Raw genomic sequence first — 19,999 nt, forward strand, 5'->3', positions numbered from 1 at the left:
ACTTAAGAATATTACATTGTTATGTATATGCCTCTAAATGGCTTAGGGAGACAGCGGCAACACTTTAGCTACAGAACCACGCCAGGATATATGATTATAGTGAATCTGTGGTGCATTAATTACCATACAAGGTAAAAACTATTCTGTCCATTCTGTGAAGCGCATTGGAAATGACAATAGGCAACTAATAAGAAGTGCTAATCAAACTATTGAACAGTCCCAACATTGTTTTTCAAATGCATTGAGCATGTTAATACCTTCCTCTTGCTTGAACACGAGAAGAGGAGTACTATCAGCAATCAATGCCCTCCTATTGGGAGAGTACCAGGGAAGGTCCTCATCCACCCAGAATTTTATGAAACATTTTCTGAAATGTTAGTGCTTTTATTTTTTGGGATCATCAATGGCATTTATAGTGGAGGGAAAATCCCAAACTCGTGGGATCGAATGTATATCACATTTATTGAAGAAAAAGAGGGGTAAACCGGCTTAGGATGGAGGATTGAACTGACCAATTTATTTGATTAATTCTGATTGCAAAATTTAAAATTCTTCCTGCAAGACTTACTAACGTGAAGAGGGCCTAGAACTGGAGCAACAATGTGGTTCTACCTCATATTAATATGGCCATTACATTAAATTACACTTTGGAACAAAGTTGATCTGAGCGCTATTGATGGGTAAAAAGCGTTTGATAGGGTGTCCTGGTCATCCCTATGAGCAGACATGAAACAAATCGGATTTGGTCCATTATTCATTGCAATTCTGCAGAGGTTCTATATGACTCCCACTGCTAGCAATGTTTCATTGCACGTAATATCAGATTAGTGTGAGATCGCTAGAGTCGCACTACTACTGATTTCCCTATATTTTGACACATATCTTAGACATCATTTTCAAATATATTCCTTCAGTTGAATTTACTGAGTACCAAATAAAAGTAGCAGCCAAAACATTTTCAGCTGTTCCAGATGTAGCATAAAGCATAATCTGCATACATTTGTCAAGTGTGAAAAGATTTTACAGCATGATTATGGAGTATCACGCAGTCAAAAATTGCAATCAATGCTGCAAAAATAAAGCTCTGCAATGAGGAAATCGTAGATCGAACCAAAGCTGGTAATGTATCATATCCATTGTTGCAACCTGTTTGTAGATTGGAAAATACGTGATTAATTCTGAACCTTCCAGCTCTGAGCATTGGTGGGCACGCTTGTAAAAACAAGCATTTGCAATGCAATAGGTCCCGCATTATGAAAGTTTGAGCTATTGGTTTTGTAAATGACAATTTTTTTATTTATGTGTTGGTTTTGAAAATAGCTAAATTAATAGCTTTGTCATTTACAATGCCAATAGTTATAACTTTCGCAAATGTGACACTTATAGCATTTGTAATGCAACATGTTTTGTATTTACGTGACTTAGATGTATTGATATTACAAATAACAATGGCTTTTAATTTTTTTAAATAATTAATACTTAAATAAAAGTGATTGTAATTTATGATGGCAATAGCTTAAACTTTTGTAAATAAAGTTTGTGAAGATTATGTTCAGTGTATTTTATTGTGATGAAAATCCAAGAACAGAAGTGAAATATTAACATATTTTTGTGACATTTGTAATAAAGCTTGAAACATTGAGAGAATATATTTTAACCAGTTGTTGTTGAATGGTTGCACAGATTGATGCTGTGATGGCGCGGAGTGATGCTGTGGTGGCGCTGAGTGATGCTGTGGTGGCGCTGAGTGATGCTGTGGTGGCGCTGAGTGATGCTGGGGTTGTGCTGAGTGATGCTGTGGTGGTGCTGTGGTGGTGCTGAGTGATGCTGTGGTGGTGCTGAGTGATGCTGTGGTGGTGCTGAGTGGTGCTGTGGTGGTGCTGAGTGGTGCTGTGGTGGTGCTGAGTGGTGCTGTGGTGGTGCTGAGTGGTGCTGAGTGGTGCTGTGGTGGTGCTGAGTGGTGCTGTGGTGGTGCTGAGTGGTGCTGTGGTGGTGCTGAGTGATGCTGTTGTGGTGCTGAGTGATGCTGTTGTGGTGCTGAGTGATGCTGTTGTGGTGCTGAGTGATGCTGTGGTGGTGCTGAGTGATGCTGTGGTGGTGCTAAGTTGTGCTGTGGTGGTGCTGTTCTCTTCTCTGATGACTGCCAAAGGCATGAAATGTACATATCAAGGTTTCCAGTACGTGTCTAGCAGTGCTTGTCGGCGAAAACGAATTGAAAACTTACTGCATGGTTTCACAAAGACTGTGTTTGCACTGTCTCCGCATTTCAACAGTATTTGACTGAGAGCATTGAGCGCTATAATTACCTGAATGCTTCAGGAGGCGAGGCGCTCTGTCACACAAATGACAAAGTGCTAATGTGCCTTGGAGTGTGAGGCCAGATTCTAAAATGTCCGAGCAAATGTTAAATGGCTGCTTAGCCTGGATTTAAAAACACAACCACATTCCCAAAATGAAATACATTTGTGTGTGTTGCACATGGTATGTTTTAGCAACACAAGCAGGGGTGGGGAATTCCTATCTCCCGACGCCCGAGACATCTAGATTTCTCAGGAGGGCAAGAGGTTTTAATTTGTATTTTGTCCAAAGGACAAGTAGACAGATTTATGGTAATACGATACACAGCTGTTCAACCCTGTAGGTCACAGACAGTAAATAAGTTGCTCTGAGCAGTTTATTGGCAGTGAAAGGGTCAATGCAAAAGCTGGGGCCTGCCCTTTAATTTCCCCAGAGCAAAACAACAAAATGATGAAGCAGAGCTCAAAGTTGGAGCCTGCTCGATATCCAGGCCCTCCACTGGTCCTTTTATTTTCTTCAAGCTTGACACACACATCGAGCTTCTGCAGCTCCAGTACACTCGCAGCAATGGCATGTAAGAGGCTGCTTTTTCTGCCTCTTGACCCCGTGCTCTGACTTGAACTGTATGACCCCTCCCTGCTTTGTATTCTCTGCTCCACTCCTCGGCCTCATCGGGCTCCAATATCCCTGCTCATCTTCAACTCACTTTGATTTCCCTTCTCATGCACCCCCTCCTTGGCACTTTGCGTTTCCTGTACACCTTATGTTACACCCGGTGCCTGAACCTGCTAACCCCACCACCCTCTGCCTAACCCCACCCCACCACCCTCCACCGCCCTCTCTGACATCCCTGGCCCACTTCCCTTGGCCTCTCATATCTTACGTTGAGGGCTTACATTAAAGCTCATTAGTTTCCCCATGGGCTTTCATGCAGGCCTAATGACACCCCTAATTCTGTCCTTGCACTAGGCCTCTCATCTCACTTTGTGCCTGCACCAGGGGCATTGTGAACACACCGCTGTAGCAACTTCAGCAGCTGTAGAGTTTTTGATGGGCCTCTTCAGTCTGCAGGTCCGCAGACAAAGGCCTATAATGGACTTGATAGGGTGGGTGGGAGAGTGAGTGAAAGGGTGGATGAATAGATGCATGGATGAATAGTGAAATGGTGGATGGATAGATGCATGTATGAATAAGTGAATGGGTGGATGTATAAATGCATGGATGAATACGTGCAAGAGTGGATGATAGATGCATAAATTAATGAGTGAAAGGGTGAATGGATAGATGCATGTATGAATAAGTGAATGGGTGGTGTATAAATGCATGTATGAATACGTGCAAGAGTGGATGATAGATGCATAAATGAATGAGTGAAAGGGTGAATGGATAGATGCATGGATGAATGAGTGAAAGGCTGGATGTATAGTTGGATGAATGAGTGGAGTGAAAGGGTGGATTTTTAGATGCATGAATGAATGAGTGAAAGGGTGGATGGATAGTTGCATGGATGAATGAGTGGATGGATAGATGCATGTATGAATAAGTGAATGGGTGGATGAATAAATGCATGGATGAATACGTGCAAGTGTGGATGATAGATGCATAAATTAATGAGTGAAAGGGTGAATGATTGAAAGACTAGATTATAGTTGGATGAATGAGTGGAGTGAAAGGGTGGATGTTTAGATGCATAAATGAATGAATGAGTGAAAGGGTGGATGGATAGGTGAATGGATGAATGAGTGAAAGGGTGGATGTATAGAATGCATGGATGAATACGTGCAAGAGTGGATGATAGATGCATACATTAATGAGTGAAAGGGTGAATTGATAGATGCATGGATGAATGAGTGAAAGGCTGGATGGATAGATGGATGAATGAGTGGAGTGAAAGGGTAGATGCATGGATGGATGAATGAGTGGATGGATGTGTGAAAGATTGGTAGGATAACTGCAAGGGTCAATGAAGGGATGGGTGAGTGGATGGATAGGTTGAAAGTGGATTGATGAGTGAAAGGATGGACGGCTTATTGAAAGGGTAGATTAATGGGCGAGAGAGTAGATTAATAGATGGCTGAGTGGGTGGGGATGGATGGATGGGTGGCTGGGTGGAAGGGTTGATGGATGGATGGGTGGACAGTTGTGTGTAAAGGTGGATGGAGGGATTAGTGAAAGGGTGAATGGATATATGATCGAAAGTGAAGATGGACGGGTGAAAGGGTGGATGGAAGAGCGAAAGCATAAACGGAGGAAGTGAAAGGGTAGGTGGATAGATGAGTGAATAGGAGGATGGATGTGGTGGATGGATGGATGAGTGAAAGGATGACTCTAGGGATGAGTGAAAGGGTGGATGAATAGGAGTGAAAAGGAGGATGTGTGGGGTGAAAGGATGGATGAGCAAAAGGATGGATGAGTGAAAGGAAGGCGGGATGGATCAGTTTGATTGATAGGTTTGGAGATGGCAGGATAGGTTTGAACAGGGGCTTCCTGAACGCCCCGCTTTAGTAGCTACAGTAGAGGTGGAGCTCTTGATGGGCCCCTTCTGTCTGCAGCTTGGCAGACAGATTCGTAATTAATGTGAAAAGATGAATGGATGTGTGGGTGAAAGGATGTGTGAGTGGAAGTGTGGCTGGCTAGATGGATGGATGGATGGATGGATGAATGATTGAGTGACCGGGATGGTTGAGTGACGGGGTTGGTGGAAGGGCAAAGGATGTTATAATGAAGGAACGGGTGAATGAGTGGATGGGTTACAGGGTGTAAGGATTAGAGAGCGAAAGGATGAATGAGTGTAAAGGATAAATGGACGGATGAGGGGAAGGATGGGTCGAAGGGTGGGTAGAAGGATGAGTGAAAGGGAGGGTGGATAGATGAGTGAAAGGGAGGGTCTATGGATGAGCAAAAGGATGGATGGATGTTTGAAATGGGTAGGTTTGGATATGGATGAGCAGATGGACTGACGGATGAACAGATGGACGAACAGATTGGTGAAAGGATAATGGATAAAAGAATGAATGGGTGCCAATGTAAAGGTGAAATGCTAGATATCAGTGGGTGAAAGGATGAATGGATAGATGCTTAGATGGAAGAGGCAAGAGAGCTATTCTGGTGAGGATTCCAATTACTTTTTTCGCTTGCTTGGTGTCATTAGAACTTTGGATCAACATGGGGGTATTTTAATTTTCTGGTTATTCACTTGGCCTACACTATGCTCCTTTCTCTACCTTGGGATTATCAGGTAGGTGTGGTGCTGTTTGCCAGCGCGTTCTTACTAGACTGCTAGTATTTGTTCTCATAAAGGCCACATTGCCATAGAAATTCCTGGCACTGAACAAAACTACTTTGTAAAAGAGCGGAATGCTGGGACACACAATGAAGCCAGCTCACAGATAGGAAGAGATAGCATTTTAATAAAAACAAAAGTTCTTGGTTAACTCAAATTTAATTTGGGGGTTCAAATGTGAAAGTCACAAAAGTGCACCCATGATATATGTCCTTGTATAAATGCAGATTTACGTTTTTCATGTATTCACATGAATTTCCTTAAGTAGGTCAGGAAACCGTAGTCCTAGAAAATATTTGTGAATTGCATCTTAGCATGAGCAAATATGAATATGCCCCAGCGGAAATCTGTTGTGTTTACAAGTTCACTTTTTCTCCAACCATATTTTTCCCAGCCCTGGAAGAAACTTTACTTCTGCCATTGTCAGGGGAAAATTGCCGACCTTTCTCAGTATGGGAAAAGATTAGAGAAGAGCTGGTGAAAAACTCCAAAATTCAAATCCTTCTATAGTATTAGCCTGACATAACCAGGGAGGCTATTATCAGAGCTCTTCTATAAAGAGATTGCAGCCATTATTTGACGGCGCACTACATGACACCAAAGGGACAAGTGGATTTTGTTACAGGACATGTAGATTTATGAAGCTACTTGTCCCATGGACAAGTACATATTTTATTAAATTCCACACCCCTGCACAAGAGACAAAGCGCTCAAAAATTAATGGACGAGTTGATACTAAATACAGATTTAGCGCAGTGCAGAGTGAAGTAAAAATGATAGTACATCATGTAAACAATAAGTCCGATGCGAAAGAGCAAAATATATAACTGCTCACAGGATACTTAAAAGCGGCCGCATTTCTTTGACGTGTGAAGCAGGGGGCGGGGAGCGGATCCCTTTGAAGTGAAGCTCTCGGCATTGCATTGCTGTGGTGGGTCTGATGCAATGATGCGAGGCAGGCGGCTCGGGAAGCAAATGGCAAGCGCGTGCACGAGCACATGCACTCGGCGCAATCCGCCTGGTTTAGCTTTCCTGGTTTCAACTCTATAGTCTCGACATCTGCAATGCGCAAGCGCATTGGCAGAGGTCGAGACCTAAAAAAGGGCTTTAGTCATACGCGCAAGGGCTTCTGTAACATTTCTATGCAATATTATGCCCCCTGGAACTTCTTGCAGTCTTAAGCTTCAGTATATTTTATTATAGTTAAATGTAAGATATGTTTTCTGCTTTCTCAGAAAAAAATTAACATCAAAGCTTCCCTTGGGCAAGACTGAAATAACAGTGAAATAGTCACACAGTTTGTCAAGAGGCCAGGGTGCATGTTTATTCAGTTTGGTGTACTGTTTCAAATGGTTTTTTGGTGGATATCTAATAGTACATGCCTGAGAACAAAGCCTGCAGAAAGCAGTAGCAGGACACTTGCTGCACAGGCCCAGTGAGTGGGGAGGGGGGAGGAGGGGTTAGGGGGGAGAGATTGTCCTTGGTCTTCAGGTGGAAGCAGGGTGCGGCATCTGAAAGCACAGTTTGTCAGGATTGGGTCTGAAGGCGCTCTCCTGATCTTGGGTTCATTGGGGTTGCAACCTCAGGCAAGATCCATTTTTGTGGTGAGCTCATACAGACCACAGCCGCCTCCATGCCCTTCTTCCCTTAGAAATGCTTCTGAGCGCTATCAGCTGCTGGCTCATTACAGCCTCTCTTTATACAAGAATTGTACAAAAATAGGCCGACCCTGTGTCCCTCAGAACCTGGGTATATCGTAATAAACAATAGGGATTCTGTCGGGTATTCTGAATACTTCTATTAGCGCATTAAGTGTCACAAACGTATCTCGAAATGCCTAGATGCAGAAAAATATTTTTTACAAACAAAAAGGCACATGACTCAAATTGCTGTCTAATGTGTAAATGTTATCCAAATAGTAGCATTCACATTCTGTACACATATATTAATGGCTGTCAATACAAGATAAAATTAAGAATAACAAATAGGTGGTGGCCAAGTGACATTGGTGCTCAGTGTTAAGTGGTGTGCAATATATACAGGGTGGTGACATTTTTTTACAAGTGGGTAATGGCCCAGATAATACAGGGAAATGCAATAGAGCTGCCGGATGATGATTCTTTCTCTGGGCAGCGCCTTTGGATGATCCGGGCCTAGTGTGGTTGTCGAAGTTTCGACCCAATATATGCTCCCTTGGGTAGTCAAAAGAGGGTCTTAATTTTTTGCATTTTAGACTAGGGGGATTCAGATCTTTACCCCACCAAGATGTTCATACATGGATGTGTTGGTCTTCCACTACTCATTGGCTCTTAACTATCCCTCCTGGAAATTCGGGAAGCTCTGGAATCGAGGTTGTTTAGCCGCAGTTCACTGTTACAGCAGTTTTGACATTCTACAGTGCCAAGAGACTCTACTTGCAGAGAACAAGCACTTTATAAAAACTATAAATGAAAATAAATAAAATAAGTCTACAAAGGATTTACTATTTTGGCACAGTGTTGATTATGAGCAGGTTGGGATGCCTGTAAGGCAAGTATAAGGGGCTTTACACAGGCTTATGTGCTTAGACAAAATGCCAAACTCAAGCAGCACCGAGCTTTGGTGACATCACAAATAACTAACCAAGAAGAGCAACTGGCCCTAGCACTTTTACATAACCGGCCAACTGCTACGGACATTAATCTTAAACTTAATACATTAAAAAATGAGGCCAAGAAAAGCTTCTATCAGAGACATAGTGCCAATATTCACAAATACAAAATAGCGCAATATGAGGGGGGGGGGGACAAAATTGGTTGCATTTTGGCTTATAAAGTGGCTGAATCTAGAGCAGGTTCCTTAATCTCTAATATCCGGGGGTCAGACTACAACGTATATAATAAACCACAGGAAGTGCTAGAGCAATTTGCCAGCTTTTATAAAACTTTATATACCCCAGAGAATCAACCAGATCTGGATCTCATACGGCAGTATATTGATGAATATGCACCGTGCTATGATGATAGGCTAGACTTGAGCTCTCTCTCCAAGGATCTAACTATGCTAGAGTTACACCAGGCTATCAACTCCTTGCCTGTGGGTAAAGCAACAGGGGAAGATACTATTCCGCTAGAACTATATAAGGCCTGCTTACCCGAACTAGACCTGCTATTACTAGAGGTTATGCAATCAGTAGGGACGAATGGAAAAGCACCTAAATCATGGAATAGGGCAAAAATAATAAAAAAATAATAATAATAATAATCCAAAGGAAGAGAGAGGGTCATACCGACCAATCTCACTAATAAATACAGATGCTAAATTATTTGCTGAAATTCTTGCAAACAGACTGGTACCCATCATGCCTCAACTTGTTAATATACAACAACACAGCTTTATTTCTGGGAGAGACACCACCTCACATGTAAATACGGCCATTACGGCCTTTGATGTAGCAGAGATAGAATCCACCCCACTAGGCATGATCTTATTAGATTCAGAAAAAGCATTTGATCGAGTGGGGTGGAACTATCTCTGGAGTACGCTGTCTAAAATAGGGTTTAGGGGTAAGTTTCTGAGGAGCATACAGGCTTTATACGATAACCCTGTTGCCTGCACTAGCTACAACGGTCTAAACTCCTCGGACTTTCCAATTTTGGACGGTACCCACCAGGGTTGCCCTCTTTCACCCCTTTTATTTGCCCTTTCGCTGGAACCTTTTTTAATGGCCCTTAACTCTCAAAATTTGATTGTCCCCTTTAGCTCTGGCTCTCAAGAGCTTAAACTAACCGCCTATGCGGATGATATTGCCATCTATACACAAGATATAAACAAGGCCCTAAAAGGGATTAAATTAGAGGCTTCTAAATTCGGGAAAGTGTCTGGCTACAGGCTTAATGTACAGAAGACGCAAGCTATTGCCAATTATTCCCCCTCTACGGCTATTCCAGAGATATGCAAGGTAGTTACGTATCTTGGGGTTAAAATTACGGCCCAAATACAAGAAATAAATCACATCAATTACAATGTGCTAATCAAATCCACGGCTTTACTTTTAAAGAAATGGCATAGGCTGCCTTTGAATATCATCGGTAGAATAAACCTTATTAAAATGAAGGTATTACCTAAGTTCTTATATTTATTTCGATCTATTCCGTTGGCATTGAATAACCGGTTTTTTCAACAATTGGATGGTGTTCTAAATAGTTTTATTTGGGGTTATAAAAGAGCAAGAAGATCTTTGAAATACCTGAAAAACACTACGAACGAGGGAGGACTTAATTTTCCAGATTTTAAGTTGTACTTTTTGTCTTCGTTTCTTTTATGATTACGCTCCTTACTTTATAAGGAAGGAACCACATTTTTTCATCATCTCATGCTGAAGGAAGAATCAAACATGTTTTTGTTTAGGGTAAACGACCCGAATTACTTCAAGAGGGTAAGGTTCAAGACGGCTAGGGATATAATAAAGATATGGAAGAACCTACTGACATATTGCAGGACTTCATTCTTCCACCCAAAGCTTCCACTATGGGGCAACCCTGGTCTCCCGAGAGTATTTTCCGATAATACTAATAATATATGGGCTGTGAGGGGAATTAATACTCTGGCCGATCTATATGGCCCACAGGGATTTTTTAATTAACAAAAAAAAGATTCGAAGTATTACAGACTGTGACATCTGGACTTGCTTATATTCCAAAAATAACAAATCACTTATTAGCGGGACCTATAAACTACTATTAAAATATAAAACAAATGACTTGCCTAAATTAATGGAAAAATGGGGGGTCCAACTCGGCTCAAATGTTACTCTAAAACAAATAGAGAACTCTTTGTCTAATATCAACAAATTAGTTAGATCGTCAAGTCTTAGGTTACAGCAGTTTAGAACAACTTGTATGCTTTACTATACTCCTGCAAGAATCTCAAGGTGGTCTCCTAATCCTGATTTTACAGACCGTACTAAATGCCCTAAATGCTTAGAGGTAGCCGCCAATCTAGCCCATATGCTATTTTTCTGTCCCAAGCTTAAGACCTTTTGGGAAGAGGTTCAAGATATTTGTAGAATTAAGAGGATTGTGCTCCCCACCTTTACTCCTCCCTTAATCCTGCTAGATTGTCATCTTTCCTCAACTCCACAGTCTCCCTGGTAACCATACTAATATCTTGCGCCAAACTAAGCATTGCAAGAGCCTGGATAGCTACAGATCCACCTATCGCTTGGGACTGGTGGGCTTTAGTAATGGAAATATATTCCATGGAACTTGCCTTAGCAAACACAAGAGGTGGCAGGTCACTGGCTAAATTCGAAAGAAACTGGGGGACTCGTTTCCTAACATAACAGGATATGATCTGATTCATTACGAAATTTATTAGCTGATTGCTTGTGACGATATATAAATTTGTTTGTACTTGATCTTCAGCTGTCTTTGATGACATTTCCTGTGTTTTTTTTTAATTACATATCTATCCGATGTATAACTTAATCTAATTATTTTCTGTTTCTCGTGTTTTCAATGTCCGGGATATATATATATATGTAATTTTTGTTTCTTTTTTTTTTGTCAACCTGTTTGCAATAAAAAAAAAAAAAAAAAAAAAAAAAAGATTGAGCAGGTTGCACCTTTCTAGTTTTTGTTCCTAGCAGTGGCAACCATCCATGCTCCAAGTCAGCCATATTACTCCACTCATATGGACTGATCACTCCATCGTCCACTTCCACATAACAGGGCACCTACCTCCCCTATGGAGTATAGCAGCACCCCAAGCCGCGGCAGAAAGAAAGTTACAGAAACTGAATGGCTGCACACCCTAAAACTAAACTACCCACACCCCACCAACAACCTAACTAATGACACAAACAACTTGATCACTACCTGCTGCAATATCCTGACACCCCTGATAACCACAAACCCAAAAGATCCACCAAACAAGCAATCTGGTACATCTCTGACCTCCGAGACTCCAAGAGAGTACGCAAACAACTCGAAAGGAAATAGACACCCACCCAAGGAATCACTGCAAGAAACACCTACTAGCTGCACTTAGACACTATCACCAGCAAGTGAAAGAGACCAAGAAAAACACCCTGAGAATCGAATCTAGCTCCAGTAACTTCAAGGACCTTTTCACCATTGTCAAGGAATTCACCAACACAGCAGCGGCAACCAACACCATCACCCCTACACAAGAACTTCAACAACCTCTCCAACTTCTTCCATGAAAAGATCCCCCAAATCTACAGCAGCTTTGAACCCCAACTACCCCCGATCGACCTTCCCCCACCTGCTAACCTCATCAACCAAAGACTACCAACTGACCGCATAGAACCCTCTATCCATTGGTGACACTGTAGCAATAATAAAAACAGTTATCTCTGGGGCGACCACAGATCCCTGCCCCCACCATTTCTACAAGCTGGGAAGAGCCACAATCAGCGCAGCACTCATTTCCATCATCAACACTTCCCCCAAGAGAGCCACCTTCTCAGATAGCTTGAAACACACCGAAGTCACAACCTTCCTCCAAAACCCTCAGCTGACCACGAAGTACTCAGCAACTACTGACCCATCTTGCTGCTCCCCTTCCCGGCTAAAGTCACTAGGGAGACCATCAACAGACATCTCTCTGACCACCTAGAACACTACAAACTCCTGGATGATTCCCAATCAGGATTATGAAAGTACCATAGCACCAAAACAGCAAGCATCGCTGCCACAGACGATATACACACCATCCTCAACCGTGGACAGACCGACTCCCTCATCCTCCTCGACCTCTCCACCAACATCGACACAGTCTCCCACCACACACTCATCACCAGACTACACACAGCATGATTACAAGGACCAGCTCTCAAGTGGATAGATTCCTTCCTCCCTGGAAAAACTTAGCAAGTCAGGCTCAAGCCTGGCACATCAGAACACTAGGACCTCATTTGTTGAGTCCCACCGGGATCATCACTCAGTCCCACACTATTCAACTTGTACAGGACGTCTCTGGCTAACATTGCCTGATCCCTCATCCTCTCCTACGCTGACAACACCCAGCTAATTTTTCCCTCTCAGAGGACACCATCACCACCAAGACAAATTTCAACCAGTGCATGACCAGTGTGGCTGATTGGATGAAAGAAAACTACCTTAAGCTCAACACAGACAAAACTGAAGTGCTGATTGTTGGAAATAAAAACTCACCTTGTGACTCCATCTGGTGGCCCATCGATCTTGGACCCACATCAACCCCTACCAACCACGCTAGGAACCTAGGACTCATCCTGTATACGAACCTCACCATGAAGCCGTAGGTCAATGCCGTCACCATTTCATACTTCCACATCCTCGCATGTTAAGTGAAATCTTCAAGTGGCTCCCAATGGACACCAAACATACCATCACGCAGGCCCTAATGACGAGCAGAGTGGACTGCGGTGACATACTCTTCACCGGCATCCCAATCCATCCTCTTCACAGACTTCAAACCATTCAAAACACCGTTGCCAGACTCGTCCTCGACCTCCTGCGACAAACCCATTCCACACCACTCCTCTGAGAGCGCCACTGGCTCCCCCATCCAGCAGCGCTGTAGTTCAAACTTCTCACACACGCATTCAAGTCACTACACAATACCGAGCCCACATACCTCAGTCTCTGGCTTTACTCCCACCAACCCACCAGACAACTTGGCTGAGCATCACTCTCACTCGCGCACATACACCTTGCATCCACAGAAGCAGAATGGGAGGTTGATCATTCTTCCAAGCCACCAAATCCTGCATCGACCCCACCCCCACCCCCCAACACATCAGACCCTTCTCCTCACTTCTTGAATTCTGCAAGAATCTGAAGACCTGGCTTTTCAATTAGTCTTCTTGCAGGACCATTAAGACTGCCTGTACTCAGGTCCACACTCACCCCGCCGTACACTCACCTACTCATTACCTGGATACCCTCACGGGCGAAAAGCAGCGCTCTAGAAATCCACCTTACATTGCATAACTGACTGCTGCAGCATTTGAGACATGGGTGGTCTGCAGCTATGATTAGTGGTAGTTGTGGATTTGATTGAAATTTTGTAATATGTGGGTTAAAGTGCAATGTAGCAAACATCTTGATCATTGCCCTTTACTTGTTTTACTAGATAGGAAAGGGTGTGTGTTGGTCGATATAGCAGGTTGAGGTGGTAACTCCTTGAAATGACAATTGTCAGATGTTCAGCAACTGCTCGGGCACTGGGTTCTCATATAGCCCTCATTCCTCTGTAAGAAGCGCACTACTCTATAGCTCCTCTGCACAGCCACCGAGCCCTCACTCCTATGTAAGCAGTCAGAAGCTGCCTACAGCGCACCACTCTAGCGCTCCTCAGAGATAGCGAGCCCTCACTCAGCCCTCACTCCTATATAAGAAGTCAGAGGCTCCCTAGCTACTCCGCACAGCCACCGAGCCCTCATTCAGCCCTCACTCCTTAGTAAGTAGTCCAAGTATGGCTCTTCCTACAGCGCATCACTCTGTCTGCTCGGCCCAGCCAAATAGCCCTCGTTCAGCCCTCAGTCCGAGGTCAGCAGTTAGAGATTGGCTCTGGCTACCGCGCCTCACTCTAGCTGGTCCTTACAGCCACTGAGCCCTCTTCAGCCCTACATCCTATGTAAGCCGTCAGACTGGCTCTGGCGCATCACTCTAGCTGGTCCGTAAAGATTGCAAGCCCTCATTCCGCCCTCACTCCTGTGAGTCAGATGCTGCCTACAGCGCACCACTCTAGCTGCTCTGCACAGCCACCAAGCCTTCATTCAGCCATCACTCCTTAACAACGGCCCCAACAGCGCTAGGATGCCTGGCTTCACCTTGGGGTCGTGGGCACTTCACAGGGAAAAGCCAGGAAGGGTTCCACAGCGGTATGCGTACAAGCGCCGGAGAGACCCCATCTGGGGTGATTCGGGCGCTATACAAGTACTACAACATTTACATTTACATTTAGTAAGTAGTCCAAGTATGGCTCTTCCTACAGCGCATCACTGCAGCTTCTCCACCCAGCCACTGAGCCCTCATTCAGCCCTCAGTCGTATGTCAGCAGAGATTGGCTCTGGCGTATCACTCTAGCTGCTCTGCACAGCCCGAGCTCTCATTCAGACCTCACTCCTATGTCTGCAGTCGGAGAGTGACTGTGCCTACTGCTCACCACTCTAGCTGCTCCGCAGAGGTAGCGAGCCCTCATTCCGCCCTCACTCCTGTGTAAGAAGTCAGAGGCTCCCTACAGCGCACCACTCTGGCTGTCCTGCAGAGATAGCGAGCCCTCATTCTGCCCTCCCTCCTATGTGAGCTGGCTCTGGCGGGCTACTCTTGTTGCTCTGTACAGCCACCGAGCCCTCATTCCCCCCTCATACCTATGTAAGCAGTCAGAAGCTGCCTACAGCGCACCACTCTAGCCGCGTCTCAGAGTTAGCGTGCCCTCATCCTGCCCTCACTACACTGTAAGCAGTGAGACTCGCTTTGCCTACGGCACCCTACTCGAGTTGCAGTAGAGTTCTATCTCACCCACGTAAGCCCATTACAAACGAGAGAGGAGTCCTGTGGAACTTCACAGTGAGGAGAGTTGGATGGGAACAAACATCCTCCAGTTTCAAAAGTTGAGAGAAGTTATGAAGAATGGAAAGCACACTACGGTGGTGCCCAACAGACCTACTTCTGGGTCAGACACACTTGTTTATCATCAGTGGTATTGAACGGCACGGGGTGTTCAAGAAGCTACGAGATAGTCGACTATCTGAAATCTACTGGAGTGGTCAATTGGCCTCAGCCGCAAAGCCTCAAAGTTCCTCAAATGATCGATACTTTCCTATCATCGGTAGTTCTATCCGAAAATTCGGAAATGACGTCTCTACTCTTCATTGATCACTGGATGTGTTTGAAAGTGAATGTGTGAGGTACTTTTCCATTTATATTTGTAAAAGTAGGTATATTTCAGATTGATGTAATGTTGACAACTTGCTTTTTTTGTGTTGTTGCAGAAACCACTCAAATATTGAAATGTTGAAACATGCGTGACCCAGGAGATCTAGAGACTGATATCTATATCTTTTTCACATGACCTGGTGCCTTAGATGTATAGAAAGAAGCACATGAGCACATGATCCTGCACCCAATATAAACCTGCCTTTAAATAGATCAGGGATTTGACTCTTAAAAGCTGGTATGTCAAGGAGACAGATGTCAGATCTCTGAGTGTGGCCCTGGCCCTCTGAGATGATGACCAGGTGTTATTTTGGTAAGCGATTGAAGGTTCCAGACTCCAATGTGACGCATGCATGCTCTTATAGGTTTCCCCCACTTTTCGTGGGTGTGTACGAGTCTGGCACCATTTCAAGTTCACACATATGCTATTTGAATCCCATTTGTGCCATAGTAGAACTTTGACCCCGTATGACGTCAAAGTCCCTACTCAGTTTTGCAATGCAAGGAAACAGAATCAGCTTTACACAATTTCCTGGCACTGTCCGCAGTGGCACGATAGGTCCGAGGAAATGCCCAATTCCTCTCCCACCCACCCACTCATGTACACATCCACTGATCATTTGAGAGACCATTTTTGTTTGGGAAACTAAGCATAGAATATAGTCTTTTTATTTGTGAGCACATCCTTTTAATATTTTTATAAACTATAACATTGATCCCTTTCAAATTTACTCCAAGATATCCTTCTGTGGTATACTTTTGTATAAAACATTAACAAAAAGTATCCCCCTCCATCTGGCATGTTCTCCAAGTATTTTATTCCACACTGTCTTTTTAAAAAAAAATTAAAATGTCCTTCTGTATTACTCCATTAAAAAATATATATTTTCCAAACATTATCCAGTGCTTAAATGTATATTTGTATTGCAACCCAAAAAAAGACATAATTATTAAGGAATGCGAGTGCCTCTTTTAACATCCAAAAGGCCTTGCATAATGGGTATGCTTCAGTCAACCAGCAACAATATCTTGAATCTAACAGTCCTTTCTCTCTTTCTGGTCTCGTGTTGCTTCGCTTCTTGTAGCTGTAAGGTTTCCTGTGGAACATCACTATATGTAGCTACCCCAGACATGAGACTCCAAACCAAGCTTTCATGGAACCGTGCCCAGGTTTAGGAACTACTCTATCTAAAAAAAAGTGGACTCTTTCCAAAGCGTCATTAATTTCAAGGTGATGTTGCATTGACAGCAATAACACCAAATGATCACATTCATATTTTCACTCTGTATTTCCTGCTTCTCTCACTTTTATCTAAAACATGCACACTTATATATTCGAGTGAGATGTTATACCTCTCCCATTTCTACAGTAACACTTTTTAAAGAGATTAATGCATTTGATAATCTCTGCAGTTGACTCCTAAATGTGTGTTAATCCCACCCCTTGTGTCTGGTCTCCAAGGTCATTTTAAGGATTTTGGCTGCCCTGGCAAAAACTCATTTTTCGTGCCCCTTTTTGAAGTCCGTTTTAATTGTATTGCCCATTTTCTGCTAATTCAAGGCTTGTGATGCCTAGCAATATTACATTATATGTTGAAGATTGAGATAGAGACATACACAGTAGAGAACTACAAAGAAAGTTCACTATGGGGGCCCCTGGAAGGTGAGAACCCTGGGAACTTGCCCACTTTGCCTATACTTTAAATGTTCTCGGAGAACTCGCCTCAAGATAATACAACACATATTATAACAGCACACCACATCACAATCCCACTACCCCACCACACACATTACTCTGCACCATACCACACCTCCTCTGGACACCACACCAAACCATGTCCCTTTACAGGATACCATTCGCCACCACGTACACAATTATTTCCAATTAGGGGTATAAACACAACCTGTATGTGCACACCTCCGCAACCAGTACAGCACACCATGCCAGAACATACCACAACACCAAACATCCATAGAATCCTTCTAACAGCACGCCACATTACAAGATAGCTCACTGCGGAAAACCAAACGATACAAGAACAGGCCTCATCACACAACATCATATCACATCCATCCACACCGCTCACTTTCTGTGACACAACCTCTATGTCACATCATTCCATGTGGCATCGGACCTCACCAAAACCATCCCCATCCCTCATGAGAGTAGGGAGGGCTGGGGACGAGAAGCCTCTCCAGCTGTCACTGTGCAAAAATGGACCAGTTTGTTTACTGTGCCAGAGGACTCCTGATGAAGCTCTCTGATGCGGCTCCGCTAGACCGAAACTGTTGTTGCTTGTGTTCCTCACCAAAGGAGGACCACGTCTAGCAGTACAGGTTGAACACTTTCCTACTGGAGCAGGGTAACGTCTGATTTGCATATGGCTTGTCTTTGTCGGGAGTGGTGGTTTAGTGGGCAAACAAAATGATAAACTGGACTAATCACCAGTGGCCCGATGAATTAATATATTAATATATATCCCATTTTTGCTTTTCTATGTTATGTTCTCTTAGGATGGGGGAGGGGGGTGGGGGGGTGGTTAGGGCATATGCTTGACCTGACTCCGCCCTGTGGTGCGTTTAATGGGGTAACGTGGTAAGAAATGGCAGCCTGCATTTGGAGGCTACATTACATTTAGGAACAGTGTTTGCTTTGTGGTGAGCGATAGCGAGACCAATTCCTAGTTGTTTTTTTGATGTTGTGATGTGAAACTATATATTTGCCTTAAAGCGTTTACAAAAGGTGGCCTTGGCGGATACTAGGAGTACTGTGTTCTATGCACTCTGCTTACTTTTAACTGTCTTGGTGTCTTTATTTGACGTTGGTGGAGGCATTGATAGTGTGTTCTCTGGCTGGAGTTCCCTTGTAAACATTATCTTCTAGTGAGAAAGTGGCCTGGTCACTGATCTGGTATTACACTGTGTAGTGACGGGTGCCGTTTGTCTGCTATCCACAGCTAAATGTGTGGTTCTTAGAAGTGCCTGGTGTGTGTGTTGTTGTGAGAGTAGTCTTGGAAGATGAACAAGATACACACTGGGCCATATACTTGATGTGACTCCTTGAAGTAACAAAGCTCTGTGTTTCTCTTCCTGCATAATCACAAACACATTTCACATACGCGTCTCTTGTAGCTCCGAATCTACACACTACCCAGTCAGCAAATAGAATGATCAAACTGCAGGGCAAATTTTTTTTTCACTATCATTTCCTCTTGATGTATTGCTTTTAGGTCGTTTTATTTTAACTGCCAACTATTTTGTCAGGGTTTTTTTTCTCCAGATATGTGGAAAATGTATTTTTACACCTTCTTTTCAGTTGTAACCTCACTCTAAAAGAAAATACAATGTGTGAAGCATATTAGTTGTATTGACTCAAAAAAGTTGTGCAGCACTACTGCCTTGAAATAGAACAGAAAATGTAGACAGACAAGCTCAATTTCCTAGGGAAATGTCCCTTCACGTTATCTGTTCTCAAGACAGTCAAAGAAGCTGACATAAGATTTCCATATCTTTGATTGAAGTTGCTATTTCTTGTTTCGTTGCAGGCAAAACCCTCAAACCACGTTTGAAGTATACGTTGAAGTGACCCAACAGGGGGCAAGTGGCACGGGTGCAGGTATTGTGCTTCCTTCCGCCTCTCTCCGTCCTAAAGCTTGCTCTTATTCACTTGACAGTAGTACTTTTGTATGCTTTGCTCGTGCTTCTAAAAATATAAAAAGTAAACTGCTTACAACCCAGATTCCTATTTATTTTGAGACCACGAAACTCTATTTTAATCTGAGTTGTGATATGGAAAGCGGAAATCACATCTGCCGATTGAGGACATTGCCTTGCCACGTGGTTGTGAATCGAGTACTGTGACGCAGTTCCTCGCTTCTACCTCGAAGCACTAGGTCAGGCAGTTATGGCTAAGCATGTTTCAAAGATTGTTTGCCGCCATAACCTGATGCTAGCATGATTTCGGGTAGCAAAGCTTTGAAACATGTATGTTCTGTAATGGTTTGTAAATATTTCCTTTGTCTGCCGCTTATGACTGACAGGGTTTGTTGCCCACCACAAAACAGTGGTTTCAAGCAAACAAGGGAAGGTCATAACTTGAGTATCAACATTATTTAAAAATGTCATGTTACTTCTGGGAAATCTGCCCGCTGGCAACGGTACCTGCAGTGTTGGTATGAGGTGTTGCAGCAACTCTGAACCAGGACCCGGTGTACAGATTTTTTACTGCCCAAAGCAAGGTTACACATTAAGCCTACTTCCACTAGTCTATCAGGCACGGCATTAATCTGTTGACTTTGTGGTTCCCCAGATGCTTGTACTACTGATTATCAACCCCCAGAATATCATGGTGCAAGAATATCAGGGGACAACATATCAAAAGAAAACTGCACCTATGAAAGTATAGATTCACTATTCCTAACTCCACATCTTTGTACCTTGATGATATATATGTGGAGTTAGATATGGAAAAATCTAGACTTACTTACCT

General features: G+C 43.4%; 1 protein-coding gene across 5 annotated transcripts in view; it reads left to right on the plus strand.

Annotated features, from left to right (window-relative positions):
* Positions 1 to 19,999, plus strand: part of DENND1A (DENN domain containing 1A) — a 1,341,914-nt gene that overhangs the window by 70,093 nt on the left and 1,251,822 nt on the right. For all 5 annotated transcript variants that reach the window (XM_078641835.1, XM_078641836.1, XM_078641838.1 and 2 more), the window contains exon 2: positions 19,056 to 19,126. In XM_078641835.1, coding sequence (XP_078497961.1) covers positions 19,056 to 19,126 — 71 coding nt within the window. The remainder of the gene's footprint in view (positions 1 to 19,055; positions 19,127 to 19,999) is intronic.

This window comes from Lissotriton helveticus, chromosome 5_1 (genome assembly GCF_964261635.1).
Source record: "Lissotriton helveticus chromosome 5_1, aLisHel1.1, whole genome shotgun sequence".
Classification (NCBI taxonomy): Eukaryota; Metazoa; Chordata; class Amphibia; order Caudata; family Salamandridae; genus Lissotriton; species Lissotriton helveticus.